The following is an 18,817-nucleotide window of genomic DNA, read 5'->3' as shown; positions in this document are numbered from 1 at the left end:
CCTGATAGTGTTAGGAATGTGGGTTGGGTACTCAGACCGACCTGAGTTCAGGCTCAATCTTAATCTCTGTTTGTGACCCTCAATATATTTAACCTTTCTGAGTCTTGGTTTTTCCATCTGTAAATGGGGGCAAAAGAAGACAAGTTCATTTACCTCTCAGAATCAGTTTCCCCTTCTGTAAAATGGGAGTAACAAGAATACCTACCTCCCTGGGATGTTCTGAGGATTAAGAGATGATACCCGTCAAGAGTTTAGCTCAGTGCCGGGCACAGAAGAAGTGGGACAGTTATAATGACTGACCTCACCCATGGGCCGCCCCAATGCCCGCCTGCAAAATCCCAGTCCTCTAGGGACCCTCTAACCCGGTCCCCTCCCCCAATACCTCCTCTCAGCGGCCTCCTACGCCCCGGGGCCGCGGGAGGAGGCGGGGAGTTCCGGTCGGTGGGAGCAACCGCCCCGGAACTGGCGATGGGCGGGCCTCCTGCAGTTGACCCGGGGGCGGGGAGACAGCGCAAGCGATTCCAATGTGGCTTCCGGGAATGGGTGCGGGCCGCCAGCGAGGCCACTACGGGTGGGATGGTATCCCTAGGGCGCACCCTAGAGAGCCTGGGGCTAGGGGGCGGGGCTCGGTGACCGGGATCCTGGAGATGGGTGGCAGTTAGGAGGGGCCCGGAGGAAGGATAGGGACGTAGAACCGGAAGGAACGAAGCGCTTCACTGCCTCAGTCTGTCCTAATATGGTGGCCAACCTGAGATTGGGATGTACCATTGCACGACTATGGGGGAGAGGTGTTGGCTACGGCGTTAAGAATACTAAGGGCATAGTGAAAGCTACGTGGATACCTGGAAAAGCTTGAGTATATATGTCCAACTTCTGAATTTTAAAGTACCAAGACCGTTCTGGGGGAAAAGTTTCTGCGGGCTCGTGTTCCTCGGACTCCCCTCCCCCCACTCGGGAACGGAGATGGTATCGTCCGGAAGTTCAGGCGGATACTGCGGCTGCGCTTCTCGAGAAAGGGCAAGAGTCCCGGAGCCGGCCACTTCCGCACTTCCGCTTTCCGGCCCAGCCAGCGCCCGCGATGGTGAGAGAGCTGGGCCCCGGGCCAGGGACCCCCGCCGTTCTACTTCAGGGCTCTGGGTGTAGGAGAGATGCGGCTCTGCAGCAGAGAAGGCTCGGGGCCTAGGGGTACCGGGGATTGTGGCAGCACGATGCGGCTGGGAGAAAGAGGGCGGGTCGGGGGCCGGTGTGCTGAGGGGACGGGCGGGTGGGGTAGGGGACGCCCTGGTAAGAAGCAGGCCTTGTGGCTTTTTGATTTGGCTCACAAAACAGGTAGGAAGCACTCTTGAGGCGTGGAGGAAGCCGGAAATGGGTCCTCCTACGTTTGTGGAGTGTCTTGAGGGCACGTAGTAGGTCTCATAGCCCGTAGTAGGGCATGTAGAAGGGCCTGCTCCAAGTACACTCCCCTTGACGCTCCTAATTTCTTGCGTTATGTCATTTCATAAGGCAGGCTGCCACACTGCCCGATCCACTCTTCCTGGTACCCCCAGTGCTGCTTCTACTCCACTAAAGGATCTTTTTTTGTTGCCTTCACCCAGGCCTCGCCCTGCTCTGAACTATACGGTGTCAGTCTTACCATAGAATCTGGCTCTTACCATAGGAGCTGATCCTGTGTCCTCCCTCCTTGGAAATCCTCCCTAGCTTGTTAATTGTGGGCGTTCTTGGGGGTTGGAACTTTGGCTCACCATCTTCCTCTCTACATTCCCAGGTGGCACTATCTTAGTCTCATGGTTTTGATGGACTTTCGTCTTTAATGGCTCCTGAATCTGCCTCCCTTCCTCTGGTCTCTCTGTCAAGGATTACTTGGGAATCTTGACAATACCATGAAATCAGATCTCCAGATCAAAAGACATCTTGCCCTCCTAAACTGTCTTGCTCTTTCTCTTGTGTTGCTAGCCTCACTTTGCCCTTTTTTTTTTAGCCCCCTCTTCTGTTCTCTAATTGGCTTTTTAAAAACCAATGTATTGAGGAATTAGAAAAATGATTCTTTCTTTATTCACAAAAAGGCAGGTATCATGGGGCCGGCCACCTACAGGTCACCCCTTTTAGGTTTATGTAGATAAATAGCTGCTATTATTTGGCTCCTAATAATAGCATCCTAATGCACAACATCCTAATGCACAACAGAAATTGGTTGGTTTTGTAATATCTTCACAGTTACCTGCATGTTCAAGTTAGGGCTTTGAACTGGTTCAGTTGTTGACCCAAGCGACACTTGAATGGATTCATATTTTTAAATGTGAGTCACAATGAGAAAAATTATGGCCCTGCTAGGAACTTAATTCCTTCTTAGGAAGCAGGCCAGTTGTGTAAAAAATAGATGTCCTGCTCAAAGATGCTGCTCCTTTGAAGGTGTTGCTCTCCACAATTTGGCAATAATCCAGTGTCATCAATCAGGCCCCTGAAAGGACTTACTGCTCTTTTAAGTCTCCATTTCGGGGCTTCTTTGACCTGTAATTTTCCCCATTCTGGTTAGGGTTCCAGGTCACCCAAATTTTAAAGATTTAGCTCTGATCCAGTTTCATTTTGTCTGTCACAACTGAAATCCTGGTTCAAATCTATTTTTGGTTGTTAGGCCAGTCCATCTCACTTGGGGTCTTGCTGGCCCTCTCTTCCTTTAGCTATTTATATCCTGATGATTTGTCACACAATGCTTTGTTGTGAGCCATATGGTTTTCTGTGGCCATCTTTTGGGAAGTGACTCTCCAGGCCTTTCTTCCTAGTCTGCCTTAGTGTGGAAGCTCTGTTGAAACCTGTCTGTTGTGGTGACCCTGCTGGTATTTGAAATACCCCAGTGCTTCAGTATAGCAAACTGCCATGGTGGATAGTGGCTTTTAGCGTTACCGTCTATGAGTTTAGAAAGACACCTACACATGTTACCATTATTGGTAGTGGACATTTAGAACCTTTCTGTCACTCCAGTAAGTTCCCATAAAGTGCTTTAAAATCAGTCTCTTCTTCCTGCGCCCCATTTCACCCCAGGCAACCACTCTTTTTGTTGTTGTTATCATTTACCTTTTTATGACTGTCACATAAATGGAATTCTTTGCTCTGTATCCTTTTTAGTTTGTCTTCTTTTATTTACCAAAATTCATTTGAAAGTCATTCATATTGTAGGTATCGCTTTGTTGTTAAGTGCCAAGTCGAGTTGGTTCCCACTCATAGCAACCCTGAACAGGTTCATGTTTCCGAGGAGCAGCTGGTGGGTTTGAACTACAGACCTTGTGGTTTACAGCGCTCCACCAGAAGTCACGTTTGACTAGTTGTTCCTTTTTATTGCTTAAAGTAGTCCGTCACAGTTTGTTGGGAGTTGCTCTTGAATTCAGTTATGATCTACATCTGCTAGTCAGTGAGACCCTCATTTTTCCTCCTCACTGCCCCAGTCCAGGCTCTCACCAGCACTTCTTGAATAACCCTCTTGCTTTGTCTCACTTCCCTCTCTGACCCATTCATTGCAGAGCTAGTATGCCGCTGCAGCCATGCAACTGCAACTTCCTCCTCAGAAAGTCCCAACAGTTCTTAAACGAAACTCAGTAATCTGGCATTTGAGAATCTCCATGGTCTTGCATCCTCATTTACTGAATTCAAAATGTTTCCCATATACAGATATTATACTCATGACCGCTTCTGGAACTCTTAGTGAGAATGAGTAAAGCTGTTTGTATGTGTTAGGTACTGAGCTAGCTGAATAAACCAGACATGGTCCCTTCTCATGAGAAGTATGTGTTGCAAGGTGTAGTAAATACTGTGAAGGAGGGAAAACCTGAGATGGAAGGTTGCATTACAGGGTTACTATTTCAGAAGGGGAAGTCTCTTCACTAGAGAGAGACCCTGCATGAATAAGCTGAGGTGGAAGGATGTTTAGGCAGAGAGAGAAGTGAACTGACCTGCTGGTAGATGGCTCAGCATGTTTGAAGAAGCCCAGAGGTGAGAAAAAATGACGGAATGAAGATAGGCCAGGGTAGCTAGCAGCTGCTCTCAGCTGAGAATGTCCTGGTTCTACTTACTGTTTTCTTCTTATAAAAGTCTCCTAAACCTATCTCCATCTTCAAACTCAATTTCATCTGCAGGTATCGGTGATTTATAAATTGAATTATTTCATATTTCACATTTCTTTGTATGATCGTCATTACTTCTGTCTCACCCACCAGGTTGAATTATTTAAGGGTAGAGATGATCTTGGTCATCTTTGAATTTCCAGCACCTAGCCCCTAGTAACAGCTCAATGCCTAAACAGCGTTAGGTGGTGGTGGTATGTGCTTTCGAATTGGTTCTGACTCATAGTGACCCCATATAGGGTTTCTGAGGAGCGAGTGGTGGGTTTGAACTGCCAACTCTGCAGTTGAAACCAACCACCTTGTGGTCTAGTGCTTATTCTTCAGTGCCACAATAGAACTCAGTGTTAGGTGGCTAGCTGCTAACCAGAAGGTTGGTGATTTGAACGCCACTCTGTGTTAGAAAACAGCTGGTAGGAGTACAGGCTAGGAAACCCGATGGAGCCGCTCCATTCAGTCAGGGGAGTTTCTGTGAGCCACAATTACTGGATTGTAGACAACAGCAGCACAACACACTGCAGGACAGATTGAGGACAGTAACTCACCTGCAAGTCTCTAAACTAGAGTTTTCTTAACTTGGGACTATTGACATTTGGGGCTGGAAAATTCTTTGTTGTAGGTGGCTGTCCTGTCCATCATAGAATGTTTTAGAAACATTCCTGGTCTCTACCTACTTGATGCCAGTAGCACCCTTTTACCCAGTTGCAAAAATCAAAAATAGCTCAACGTTGTCAACTGTCCCTTGAGGGCTTATTCTCTAGTGTTGTCTGTGGGGTCTGAGAACCAGGAACCCCCTGTGCAGGCACCCTTGGTACTACCTAGATGCAGGGGGATGCCAGTAGTTTTGGGAGGCAGTTTATGAATTTGAACCTATTCCTTGTTTTTCCTGCAGACTGCCACTCTCCGCCCCTACCTGAGTGCCGTGCGGGCCACGCTGCAGGCTGCCCTCTGCCTGGAGAACTTCTCTTCCCAGGTGGTGGAGCGACACAACAAGCCAGAGGTGGAAGTCAGGTAGGAAGGGAAAAGGTCAGGGAGGGGGTGAGCAGTGCAGCACACAGGGATGCCATGAGCTTGTGTCCCAGAGTTGGCAGGACGGACTACAGTGCACACATTCTGTCTGGCTGCCAGATCAACACATGCTTCTCCATTTGGAGTTCAGAAAATAGGGCCACTGAGTTGGCTGAATCAAACCCAGGAGAGAAGTTACCCTCAAACCAAGAATGGTTGGTGCAGGTGTGACTTTGCAGACTAGGGTTGCTTGTGCAGTGTGTCCTGTGGCATGATTGGAGTCACTGGTAAATTAGAGAAAGGAGGAGTGATATCTCTGAGGTGCTGATTCTGTACTTTTCTGACGGAAGGACCAAGGTGTGTTTTTCTCCCACCAGCCTTGAGCCTTTATTTCTGCTGTCTCACCTTCTCCTCCAAATACTTGATATTTTGAGTTACTTTCTCATGTCTACTTCATGTTTTGTGGCTTTTCCCCCTTTAAAGTTTAATTTGGAACACTGAGGTAATCAGTGCCGTCCTGTTAGCTGGATAGGTTTGGTTTTGTAAATAACGGACACAGTAGTTATGGTATGCCATGTTTTGTTGCTTAACGTGTGATATCCACTTGGGGTTAAGTGTTGTTGAGTCAGTTCATGTTGTGGTCAAGTGCTGTCAAGTTGGTTCCGACCCATAGCAATCCTGTATAGGGGTTCTGAGGAGTGGCTGGTGAGCGTGAACCATCGACTTTGCAGTCCAGTGCATTAACCACAGAGCCACACCAGAAATAGCAACTCTGTATAGGATCTCCTGGGGTGTGGCGCTGTGGGTTAATGCACCAGGCTGCAAAGCCATTTGAACTGCAAGGTCAGTGCTTCAAGCTTACCAGCTGCTCCTCAGAAACCCTATACAGGGTCACTGTGGGTCGGAACCAACTCGCCGGCACTTCACAACAATAGTAACATAGGGTTTCCAGGGAGCAGCTGGTGGATTTAAACTGCCAGCCTTGTGGTTCGCAGTCCTGTGCTGATTCTACAGTGCCGCAGCAGGGCTCCGGTTTCCACTAGATGTTTGAAATGCTGAGGCAAGTGCACAGGTACCACCGCCGCAGTTAACCTCCTTCCAAATACCTGGGAACTCCAGGGCACCAGAGTGTTGCCTCACCTGAGAGAGGGCTCAGTAGTCACCCATTCTGATTTGACCATTAAAGAAGCTATGTGTACTAGTTTGTCCTTACCTTTAGAGGCAGGCTTTTTCATCTCACTCTCTAAATGGTATGTGGGTTTGCCTGTAGTTGCTAAAATACTAACTGTCGTGTGGCTTGTATGCTAGTAGACACTCAACACTTTTTGATCTCTCTCCCATTTCACCAGTGAAATAGGAATCAGAGTCATTTTACAGCTAGGGAAATTGAGGTTCCAATAAGGAAACTTACTGAAAGAAAGTAACAGAGGGGACTGGCTTTCAGAACCTGTTCACCCTGACTCCAGAGCCTGTGCTGTTTTCTAGAGAACACACTCACTGGCCCCCATCTAGGAGCACTCTTGCTTATGGGTTTCCTCCTAGAAGTTGGTTTTGGTGGTCTCAGATCATGATTCCAGGACCTGCTGTGAGGTTCCCTGCTGCTCTTTACCTGTGTAGTACAGAGACCTCTGTGACAAAATTTTTTTCAGGAGTAGCAAAGAACTCCTCTTGCAACCTGTGACCATCAGCAGGAATGAGAAGGAAAAGGTTCTGATTGAGGGCTCCATCAACTCTGTCCGAGTCAGCATCGCTGTGAAACAGGTGAGCTCAACAGCAAGCCCCACGGGGAGTTGAGGTTCTGTCCCAAGCCAGGGATTCCCAAGCAAGAGGTGAGTGTGCCGAATTCCGGGTGCAGGAAGCCTAGGTAGGCTTTGCTTCCTGGAATGTGCCCAGGATAGGATTTGACAAATTCAGCAGGTCAGTAGAACTAAAAAGAGAACAACCCATCATCGTGGCCTTGCTATGATGTGGCCACAGGGCCAGTGTGGTGTCAGAGAACTGTTCTGAGGAATGAGGAGCCAGTCCAGTTCAAAAGACAAGCAGTAGCAGTACCAGTTTTGTAACCGTCTACAGGATGAGATTTATAGTCAAAAAAACCCCAAGTGTCATTTCTTACATATTTTCTCGGGCAACATTTCACAAATATCTGTCAGTCTTGATCACTCCCATACTTTTTGCCAAATTTATGGCCAGCTGAATGTTTTTTTTACTTGATTGGTTGTTGTAAAGTGCCATTGAGTCGGTTCTGACCCGTAGCGACCCTGTATAGGATTTCCAAGGAGCAGCTGGTGGGCTTGAACCGCTGACCTTGGGGTTCAAACAGCTTTGCAGGATTTGCAGTCTGGCACATTAACCACAGCGCCATACCAGGACTCCTTTACTTGATAGATTTCTTTAAATAGGCTTATTTTCTTTTAGTTGAATTTGTTTGAAAAAGAAACTGTATCATTCCCAGAAGTATCTCTTGGTACAGATAGAGGGCAAGGCTGAAAATAAACACAATGAAAACAAAACATGGTATTAAATTCACACCATGCATACAGAAAGTTTTAACTCTTGGGGCCTACTGTTTTGTTAAAATGGGAGATTGACAAGAATTGGAAAGCTTTATAGGCATATCAACCCCCAGTGCAAAGTTCCTCCCTTAGAATTATTGAAAGAGAATTCAGAAGGGAGACACTTTGGAGATTGATGTTTGCTGTTACTAAAGTGGAGACCACTGAAGATTAGCTTTGATACCCAGTGTAGTAAATGTCATACACTTGGGGAAATGTTAAGTGCCGTGGAGTAGGTTCTGACTTAACGACCCTGTGTAGGGAAATGTGGTAGTGGTTATGTGCTGTGGAGTCAGTTCCCACCAGGGAAACGTAGCACTAGTGAAATGAGGACGAGAAAGAGAAAAGCAATTTTGCTCTGAAAGGAGCTTTGAAAAGAGCTGGCAGACTCAGGCCGGCCAGAATTACCTCTGAAATGAGGGCAGACAAGATCAGGATCTACCTTATTGAGTTGGAGAGGCCCTTGTTCCTATCATCTCTTTAATTAACAACCAATTCTGTCACATTTGAAAGTCCAGGCAGTGATGACTATCAGTACCAAACCCCACTGCCTATACCAAGCCTAGGAAAATTTGGAGTCCACAGACCAGGCTTTTATTGGGTTTTGTTGGCTCAAGGGTGCAACTTAAGGGAAATTTGTTTTTACTTTGCTTTCAATAGGCTGATGAGATTGAGAAGATTTTATGCCACAAATTCATGCGCTTCATGATGATGAGAGCGGAGAACTTCTTTATCCTTCGAAGGAAGCCAGTGGAGGTGAGACACAGTGGGCCTGTGGGACCTTTGTCCTGGCTTCACTGTTCTCTTCTGCGGCTTCTGGCCTGTGTCATACCCAGGAATTCTGCCACCGACTAGCCAGGGTTTCTGAGTTCACTGTCACTGGTATGGGACTGTAGCCCCAGGATTGCTGTTTTTCGGCTGTAGGGCATCATTGACTGAGTTGAATGTTGATCTTCATCTCAGTTGAAGTGGGAGTAAAGTGAATCAGAAGCTTAAGAGAAACTGGGACTACTTCAACCATGGAAAAGACAAAGATAGGATGATGCATTGCTCATCTTCCCCTAGCCAACAAGCTAGCAGCAGAAAGAGCAAACTCAGGAATCTTTCTAATAAGCTGTCTTACCAGCTGCATCATAGTTTATCAGCATCACAGATGGCATTGGGTCACTTGTTGCCTGACTTTCTTCTGGACTTTTCTCCACGGTTTCCCTACCAGGTTGACTTAAACTTTTCCCAGTGACTTAGCAATACCATGCAGAGCAGCACTTAACCATCTTTAGACTTGTTTGCCAGGTTCTTCCTTATGAGCAAAATATTTCTCTCCTGGTCCTAGGCCTAACGTCTGGGGCTACACTGAATAAATTAAATTATTCTTCCACATGCAACCTTCAGATATTCCCAGACCTCAGTTCCTACTCCTGTCTATGTCTTTTCTCTAGACTAAATATTTCTGATTGTTTGATTAGACTCTTCTGTGACAAGGTTTCAAGACCCATTGCAGACCTCTGACTCATTCTAACTGCAATGGTTTGTGCCTGGGTAGTCTTCCAGAAATGTCTGCTTTCCGTAAAATTCCAGCATAGGCATCCACCAGAGCAGAGGCTGATAACCGAAAGGGTGTGTGGCTTGGGAGAAGATCACAGCCAGCTGGAAACATGGATAAGGAAAGTAGCAGACCTGGTCAGATAAGTGCTCCGAGGCGGCTAATTCTCTCCTGTTTCTCCTCCTCCCTGCCATCTTCCTCTCCCTAGGGGTACGACATTAGCTTTCTGATCACCAATTTCCACACAGAGCAGATGTACAAACACAAGTTGGTGGACTTCGTGATCCACTTCATGGAGGAGATCGACAAGGAGATCAGTGAGATGAAGCTGTCTGTCAACGCCCGAGCACGCATCGTAGCTGAGGAGTTCCTCAAGAATGTAAGAATGTAAAACCCTTTCCAGCTTTCTCCCGAGGTGGGGGGCGTCCTGGGATATGCTGAGAACCAAGCTTCTGCTTTGGTGGGAAAGTAGTACCACCAGTGTGTGACTGTGTCAGAGGCCTCCAGGAATCTGTCCTGTGGCACACCAGCCAGGTGCTTTGGGGCTACAGGGGCCTGGCATCCAGCTTTGAAAGCTGAGTGTGTGTGTGATACTCCTTTACGTGTGAACCATACGTTCATTTCTATACCTCAAAATCCACAGAAAGTCCTCACCTGCATTTCGTTCAAACCCAAGTGAGGCAAGTTAAAGCCATAGGTAAAATTTCTAGGAACATAAGATAGTTCATTCTCGTATGTAATCCTGCTTTTCAAGCAGACTTAAATATTTTCCCTCAGCCACTGTTGCTCAGGCTCAAGGCACTGGTTCCCTTTGCCTGCTTTCTGTCGCTTCCGTGCCGTAAGTCCTCCAGAGCCCCCGTCAGTTCTTTGTGCCTTTCTAGCTGAAAGGACTGCAGTCCTCTGGAGAGGAGGAATTGTTTACACTGACAAACTGACCTAGTAGTTCTTGTTTTGATATTCAAGACATGCCTTTTTTTTTTTCTTCCAAACAGTCTTTGGTTTGTTGACATGTTCCACTTAGAGCTGAGTCTGACCCCTCGATAGTGGACATAGTGTTTATTTCTACCAGAACAGACAGACCCAGCCTGAAAGGAACTCAGACTCCTAAAATTGGAAATGATAGTGCTTCCCCTGGGGCTTAGGGCGCTGAGGGCAACCTGTGTAAAAAGTGGCTGTGCTTGTGTGCACAGGGCGGGGCTCCTCTACCTTCTTAGCTTCCTTCGCTATATAACAGGCAGAATATTTACCTTTCAGAGTGGTTAAACGTTGGAGGAAGTGTTGTATGCAAAGCATATCTCCTGGTACACAGTACATTCCATGTGTTGTAGCACCGCCTGGAGACCTACTGTGAGGAAAAATAGCTCTTGTTCCAATTTAGTGTCTGGCTCATTCATCCAACAACCATTTACCTATTACGATGCTTACATTTCTGTAGAGTTAATACAGCTTAAAAGCATGATCATAAGTCGTAATTTAATACTTAAAACAATCCTTGTGTCAACTGTTAGCCCCATTTCATAAATGAGTAAACTGGGACCTGGAAAGTTGAGCCCCTTGCCCAAGATTCATCAAACAGTAAATAGAGGAAGCAAGACATGAAGCTAGATTTTCTCAAAGAACTAAGGAGGTACCATAGCATCTGACAGGGTCATGAACCAGATGAAGTGGACTGGCTAGGAACTGGTGAGCACATGCCTCGTCTCGGACTCCTGCCACCCAGTTCTAGCCCATCATGGCCTCATCTTTCCACTTTCCAAAAGAATCCCCAAATCTGGATTTGTATGTGACATGTTTTATAAGTTGGCATACTGTTTTAACCACTGTGTGTGCCAGACAGTACTTCTCTATGGGTTGTCTTCTGCCCATCAGCTACTGGTTTAGCATCTCTAGTCTACAGAATATTCAGTACTGTTTCAGGCTTCATGGCAGATAACTGAGAGTAGAAAAGGTTTCAAGATCTTGTTCTAGTAGAAGGACCATCCAGAGTTTAACACAAAATACCCAACCCTGGGTCTCTGTCCCCAGGTCCCCTTGTATGACTCCCAAGTCCCATCTCAGCCAAAGAAGGCAACCTCACCTCAGTTCCCCAAACAAGGCACTTCATAGCAGCCTCTATGCTAGAGCCAGTGACCCATGATTCCTGCTGTATACTGCTGTCCACCAGGCTTCACCCCTCAGAGATCTGAGCACAGTGACTACTCTCAGGTCAGCCCACCTCCCTAGAGCAGGTCCTCCAGGTATAATAACAACCACCACTCATTGCCTCTTGCTTCTCTTGACAGTTTTAAACCATCTGGCTGGATCACATGGCCTACCCCCTCAGACTCCCCCATGTCTCTCTGCAAAGGTGTCCTGGAGTTACTTCCCAGAGTGGCGGTGGCCGCGGCAGCAGCAGCAACAACTGGAGTGGGGAGCTGGGTTGGGGTGGGCATGAGGGAGGGGGGTGGTGTGCTTGCTAGCTGGGCAAGAAAGCAGCAGCGGACCTGCCCAGGGCCACACTTGCCTGGTCAGGCTGGCTTCTGATGTTCTGTCCCCTGGGCTGGGACGCGTTTTTTTTTTAACATCTTGAAACTTAAACTCTGTGCTTTGTAGGAGACTGTAACCTTTTGTGGTTTTTTTTTTTTTTTTTGGAAACAACTTCCAGTGACTGTGACTGGTCCCAGTGATTGTACATTATTGGTCGCTGTGGGTCTGGGCGGGCCTGGAGCCAGAAGACGACTACTATTTCTCCCCATGTGGCCCTGGGTGGGGAGGTGGGGTTCAAACTCCTGTTTCTCCCCCCTGCCCTCTTAATTCCCAAGCTTTGTTGGGCCGAGTAGAAGCTGTGAGGACCCTCTGGTAGCTTCCAGCACTGTTTGGGGACAAGGGCTGAATTGGTGGCTACCTAGGAGCTGGGGCCTGAAAGTCAAGCCACTCTGACCACAGGCCATTTCACGCTCTCCCAACAAAGAGGTGCCACTGTCTCGCCTTGTCTGTCAGTGTTGTGCCTGTGTTGGAGGTGGAGAGGTGACTTCTCCAGAGCTCCCTGCGGGGGCCCTCCTTCCCCAGCTCTGGCTCCTCTGCTCGCTGTACTTTTTCTTATCTGGTGGATCCTCCCCCCTTAATTAAAGTCTCTTCTTGCCCCTTTGGGGCTGCATGAGGTCTGTGCTCTCTGTCTGCATGAAAGGAGGGAAGGTGGGGCTTTTTCTTACTCCAGGCCACCTGGCTGGTACTAGGTCCCTGAGGCAGATCCTGACATTGCCTCTGCCATGGCTTCCAACCAGAGACTCCTTCGTGGCAGTCTAGGCACCATCCACTTGTGAGACTGTACTTTGTGCCTATACAGAGCTGTAGTACTCCTTACACAGTGCTCTCTTGGCCAAAGGTAACCTCAGGAAAGTGTTCCCACTGCCCCCTCTGAGAGTTGCAGTTGGTGAGATAGAGCATTTTGCCCCAGATCTCCCAATACAAGACTTCAGCTTCTTGTGCCGTTGAGTATGTTAGCCACTAGTGCATGTGGCTATTTAATTCAAATGCAATAAAGTGTAAAATTCAGCTCCTCTGTCCCACTAGCCACATTGCAAGTGCTAGTGGCTGCCATAACAGATGGCGCACACATATAGAACATTTCCGTCGTGGACAGTGCTGGACCTGTTGGGCGAGACTCTGAAGTCAAAACAAAACTTGGGTTTGTGTTCTGACTCGTGTGCTGTTTCTGTAAAGAGCACAAATGTAAATGATCTGACCCAGAACCTGCGTCACAGGCACTTTATAAAGGAACTGTTCTTCCCACCAGCTCAGTGCAAACACTTGTGTAACTTAACGTTCTAGGCATGAAGGATGACATCTCTGCTTTGAAGACACAGTACAAGAACTAGGTGGGTAAATAGTCACACTAAAGTGTTCCATATTCCCCAGTGAAATTTGGGGAAGAGGGGGTGGTCCTGGAAAGTGTATTTACAGGAGAGGATAAGAGGTGTTCTCAGAACTGATCTTTGAAAAAAGGTTTACTCCAGAGGCTAAAGAAAGGTGTCTATTCTCCTGGAGGGTAATGATCTTTTGTACGTAATTTTCATGTTTATTTGATAAGTGCATATATGTGTCTGGTGTGGTGCTGTGGGATAAAGCTCTGGACTGCAGGGTCAGTTTGAACCACAGCCACTTGGAAACCTTATACAGGGTAACTATGAGTTAGAACTAACTACGACACTTAACATCTGTGAATTGGATGAAGGTTTACAGAGCAAATCGGTTGCCCATTCAACAATTTTGTTTCATGTTCATGATGGCAATCTCCACAATAACACGCTTATCCCACTTCCTGTTTCTGTTCCTAACCCTTCTGAACTTTGTCCTTGATAAATGCTGCCCTTCTGATGTCAAATGGTAGATGATTCTAAGGTGCATACGTCCTTAGTGCCACTGTGCCCCTTGTCGACCTGTCATTTGGCTGAAAACAACCAAGGGGGTGATGTCAGTTCTATAGCTAAAGGGTGCCTAGGGACCATTGTTTTTCTACCAGTTGCTATCCAACCAGTAAGTGTTTTTATGATTTTGAGTTTTGTTCCACATTGTTTCTCCCAGTCTGTCCAGGACCTTCACCTTCTAGTCCTCATCTCAGACTGGTTGTGGTTCCTAACAGGGCTAGTTGTTTCCAAGCATCTGTCTTCACTCTTTGCTCTGGACTAGGAAAGACCAATCGTTGCACTTCTGTTGCTAAGTGCTATTGAGTTGGTTCCAACTCCTAGCAGTTCTGTACGGGTGAGTTTGAACTGTTGACTTGGAGGTTAGCAGTCCAGTGTTCATCCTATAGTGCCACACCAAGACTCCTTAGGTGGTCTTTAAGACCCCAGTTGCTGCTCACTATGTTGTGAGTATCGTGGAGTCAGTTCCGACTCATAGTGAACCTGCACAGGGTTTCCGAGGCTGCAAATGCTTATGAGAGCAGAAAGCCTCATCTTTCTCCCACAGAACAGCTTGTAGTTTCAAGCTGCTGACCCTGAGGGTAGCAGCCCGATTCATAACTACTACACTACCAGAGCTCCTTGCTATAGTAGGATGTAAAACATGGTCTTTGTAGACTATATTATGTCAATTGACCTTGAAGACCCCTAAAGGTAATGTTTCCAAAGGGAGGGGCTAGAGGTGGGGGCAAATTGGAGAGCTAATCAGCCCCTTTGTGACATTACCTCTGTGACCTCCCTACCCACCTTGCAGAGTTAGGTGTGTTCTTGGGGCACAGGGCCATGTAGTATGCCAACGGCACTCAAGCAAAGCTGGATGCCCACTAAGATGGCAGCTGGTTATTCTACCCCTACAGAAAGGCACTGCCCAGGTGAGCTGGCCAGACCCTCATTTACCACAGATCCATCTCAATGTCTGAAGCCTCCAAAGCCAAATTTGCTAGCTGGATGGTTACTTACCAGGACTCTTTACATTCTTGGAGGCCCTATACAGCGTTACTACAAATCAGAACCTACTCAATGGCACTTAACACCAACAATGTAACTTAATACTTTGCTAATGCACTGAACTGCAAAGTTGATTTGAACCACAAGGTTGGCAGTTCAGGCTCACCAGACACTCCTTGGAAACCTTATCGAGATTTAACTACCTCCAATGAGGTTACTTATGTCCTGGCTTGAGAGTGTGTATAACTGTTTACATCTATTATAAGGGGTTTGTAGAAAATTGGAATGAAAAGGTAATAGAATTTTTTCATGAACATGTGAAGCCCTCATGTTTCTCAACGGACCGAAGTGGTGATCCATTTCTCAATTTCCTAGGGTTTTGTGTACGTTTGGTGGGGGATGGTGTGAGTGGGCTGGGAGAGTCTGCACCTTATCAGTTGTTAAGTGTCATTGAGTGGGTTCTGACCCATAGCGACCCTGTATAGGGTTTCCGAGAAGCAGCTGGTGAGCTTGAACCACCGACCTTGCAGTTAAAACGGCTTTGCAGTCTGGGGCATTAACCCACAGTGCCACACCTTAATCAGTGCTGCTCCCTATTATTGCTCTGGTTCTTAGATCTATTCCCAACAGCCTTACCCTAGTCCCATTTTCCAGGCCTTGCAAAATCTGAGCTAGGAAGCTTGTTCCACCCCTCTTCCCCTGGCAGACTCATTAGCATTATGTAGGGTTCATCTGAAATGTCACCTTTTTAGGGATGACATTCATGAGCACTTAGCCTAAAGTGTGTCCCATTCCTGATTGCAGTCCATTGCTCGCATACCTGCAGCACCTATTCACTGGGCTGACAGCTCCATGAGGTCAGGGACCACCTCTGTGTTATGCGGGTCCCCAGAGTCGTCTAGTCCAGTGTCTATAAATACTGTGGAATAGCTCAGTCCCAGGGCCATTGGCACCCTGGAGGCGCCCTGTAAGAAGCAGAGACGCTGATAAAAAGTGGCAGCAGTGCTCTGTGCTTCCACATACAGTGTTTCATCGGGACTGCAAGCAGGTGAGGTCCAGCGCCAGGCCCACTGGCTTTGCTTGGAAGCTAGGGGCCCAGGGTAGCCCCGGAACCCACCTTGTGCGATCTGATTATGCCCCGGAATGGTTTCCAAGGCGACAGCAAACAGAGGGCGGGGTCTCGGAACGGAGGGCTCAGCTTGGAGAGAGAGAGCCCTCTCCTGGGAGAGGCCACCAGACGCGAGCAGTGGCGGGCGCAGGGGCTCTGGGAGGGCGCGCACGGCTAGGGGCAGGGGCGCATGCAGGGCCCCGGCGCCGCGTTGCTCCTGACCGGGAGTCCGGTGGGGGCCGTGCGCCGGGGCTCTGCCAGCTGGTACGGCCAGGAGGGCGGCTCTGTGTGCAATTGGCGGCAGAAATTGCAGCCGCCTGAACCTCGCACCAGTTCTCCCACCCCATGGCCCTTGGCACACCACTCCGATTTTCGGCTGCCCAGGACACTGCAATGGCCTGGGCCTGCCTCCGCTGGTCCCAACAGGACCAGCGCAGGCCGCCAAAGCCAGGCCGGCAGCCCCTCCTCTGCGCGCCTCCCGGGCTGCGCCTTCCCAACGATCGCCCACAGCGCTCAAGCCAAGGGCGCCGCGGATCCCCATTCCCTGGGTCCTCTGCACATCCCGGCCCTGGATGACTCCCAGCAGCAGAAAGGTGAGGCCCAGAGAGGCCTGCCCACCTTGAGGCAGCTAGCCCTTGGTGGCTGCAAGGTGGAGAAAAAGGGTGGGAGGGAGAAATGAAGGTCAGCAGAAAAGTGCCAGTGGGTGGGTGGATGAAGTGTGGAAGACGAGAGGGGTCAGAGAGGGGTCATCGGCATCGAACTGTCAAATACCTAAGCCGAGCCCCCAGGACAACCCCAGCCACCCTCTCCCCATGTCTTTGCAGGTTCATTTGTCCTGTGGCAAGGATTTGCCAAGTCATCTCAACACATGGGCCGGCTCAGAAACGCCAAGATCCACGTGGAGAGAGCTGTCAAGGTGGGAGGGAGATGGAGGGATGCAGAAAGAGCCCCTGGGTGTGGCTCAACGTGCCTTACAACACTATATTCTCCCTTTCTTTAAAAAAAAAAAAAACCACAAAAAACTACTATCCATCTTTAACTACTTTTCCTGAGTGGACTGCACCTTCAGAGCTAAAGGAACCCTGGTGATGATGTGGGTTAGGCCTTGCCTCACCAGCCTTTAGCAGGAGAAAGGCTGCCTGCTCTGTAAGGATTTAGTCTTAGAAACCCTATATATAGTTGTCATATATAGAATTGACTCCATGGCATTGGGTTTTCACAGTCAAAGCTCTTGGCAGAATTGTCTACACTTATCATTCTATGTCTCTACCTGGGATTAATCCTCAACTCCACTCTGGTCCCCTGTCCTTCCCACTGAACATCACCCTAGTCAAGATTACCAGTGACCTCACAGGAACCAAGGCTAGCAGCCTCTTTTCTATCCTGATTTTGGTTGTCTAGCATCATCCTATATTGCCTGCCCTCTCAGCTGACTGCGCACTCTTGCTTTTTCCTTTCTCCCGCCATGGCTACTGATTTTCAGTTGTCTTGGAAGGTTTTTCAGGACATTAGTGATTTCTTGAGTCCCTCCCCATGCCTTTTCCCGATATAGGTTCATTTATCCCCTTGTACCTGTCCAATAGTGTGTAGACACTCCTCTCAGGAGAACTTCCTCATACCCTTTCTGGCCTAGCCTCTACTCTGAACTCCACATGAAAGCACTAGATGTCCCTGACTAAACATCAACTAGAGAATTTACAGACACTTCAAACTCTTGTCCCAAACCACATTCTCTGGTTTTGTGCCCAAACCTATCTTCCTTCTCAGTCTTTGTCTTCCCCATCTCCCAGTTGCTCAGGCCAGAAATCTGATATTTCTGTTTCCTTCCCTACATGTAATTCCATCAGTAAAACCAAAAATCTCTAGCTCTAACACAGATCCATCACCTCCCCTTCTTCACTCTAATAACTATTGTGATTTCTCTCCTGCACAAACCACACCATCCTTGTCCCCTCCCTCTCTGTTCCATACAACAAGCTCAACTTTTTACGGCTTCATGCTGTTCTTAGTATTGGGTCCTGGTGTGCTGCGCTGTAGGATAAGCACTGGACTGCTAACCATAGGTCAGTGGTTCGAACCCACCAGCAGGTCCTGAGAAACCCTATCCAGGGGCACTCTGAGTCAGAACTGACTTGATGGAACTTTAACAACAACCACACTTAGTATAAAACCTTGTCTGTTCCAAGGCCTACAGAAACCCTATACAGGGTCTCTAGGAGTAGGAAGTGACTCAATGGCACTTAACAACAACAATGTATATAAGTACTTATTGTGTATGTTGTTGTTGAGTTGGTTCCAACCCATAGCAACGCTATCTAAGGTTTCCAAGGAGTGTGAACCACTGACCTTGTAGTTCAAGGTTGACTTTGAGGTTGAGTACTTATCCTACAGTGTCAGTGTCAACCCCAAACTCCTTATTCTGTATATAAGTGCTTAAGAAATATTAGCTGGTAGTGCAATGGGTTCAATAGTAGGCTGTTAACTGCAAGGTTGACAGTTCAAATCCACCACCTGTCCCATGGGGGAAAGATGTAGCAATCTGCTTCTGTAACAATTTGTAGCTTTGGAAATGCTATGATGCTGTTCTACTCTGTCCTGCAGGGTGTCTGTGAATCAAAATGTACTGGATGGCAGTAGGTCTGGGTTACCCTTATTGTGACTATGCATATTTTTCTACTTGTTTAGTCTCCCCTACTGGATTATAAAAATTCTAAGGGCAGAGACCATGACTGTCTGGTTCATCATTATATCCCCTATGCCTGACACTTAGGCAGTATTTATTGAACAAATATCCATCTCTCACCTTATAGCAGAAGAAAATCTTTATGATCCAAGGCCGCTACCCAGTGATCCGGTGCCTCTTGCGCCGGAGGGGCTGGGTGGAGAAGAAGATGGTCCATCACTTGGGTGTGACCCTGCCACCATCCCAGAATGATCTGGATAGATCTATCATGTGTGATAGCGACACTACTGAGGATGGTGAGCAAGTCCCTCCCATTCCCAGCTGTACCTCCTGACTCCCTTTCCCTCCTGCAGCCCCAGGGCTAAGGCCCTGGAATGGGCAGATGGGGCAAGAACTCAACAGGCCTGGGCTTTGCATT

General features: G+C 47.9%; 2 protein-coding genes across 2 annotated transcripts in view; both read left to right on the top strand.

Moving 5' to 3' along the window:
• Positions 1-1,069: 1,069 nt before the first annotated feature.
• On the top strand, positions 1,070-11,805 carry ARPC4 (actin related protein 2/3 complex, subunit 4, 20kDa). The gene is made up of 6 exons (XM_006872195.1): positions 1,070-1,081; positions 5,005-5,123; positions 6,770-6,881; positions 8,336-8,431; positions 9,427-9,597; positions 11,501-11,805. The coding sequence occupies exons 1-6, from the start codon at positions 1,079-1,081 to the stop codon at positions 11,504-11,506; spliced, it is 507 nt and encodes a 168-aa protein (XP_006872257.1). The 5' UTR covers positions 1,070-1,078; the 3' UTR covers positions 11,507-11,805.
• Positions 11,806-15,906: 4,101 nt separating this feature from the next.
• The window catches only part of TTLL3 (tubulin tyrosine ligase-like family, member 3), a 38,641-nt gene continuing 35,730 nt past the window's right edge, over positions 15,907-18,817 (top strand). The window contains 3 exon segments of the mRNA XM_006872196.1: positions 15,907-16,309; positions 16,541-16,632; positions 18,527-18,695. Of these exon segments, the coding sequence (XP_006872258.1) occupies positions 15,907-16,309; positions 16,541-16,632; positions 18,527-18,695 (664 nt within the window).

Source organism: Chrysochloris asiatica, unplaced genomic scaffold (genome assembly GCF_000296735.1).
Source record: "Chrysochloris asiatica unplaced genomic scaffold, ChrAsi1.0 scaffold00186, whole genome shotgun sequence".
NCBI classification, from domain to species: domain Eukaryota; kingdom Metazoa; phylum Chordata; class Mammalia; order Afrosoricida; family Chrysochloridae; genus Chrysochloris; species Chrysochloris asiatica.
This window is presented reverse-complemented; position numbering and strand designations above follow the sequence as displayed.

Excerpts from the sequence above, each read along its gene's own strand:
- ARPC4 (XM_006872195.1), top strand. Across the intron at positions 5,124-6,769 it reads AAGCCAGAGGTGGAAGTCAG|GAGTAGCAAAGAACTCCTCT; the intron begins GTAGGAAGGGAA and ends AATTTTTTTCAG. Across the intron at positions 6,882-8,335 it reads TCAGCATCGCTGTGAAACAG|GCTGATGAGATTGAGAAGAT; the intron begins GTGAGCTCAACA and ends TGCTTTCAATAG.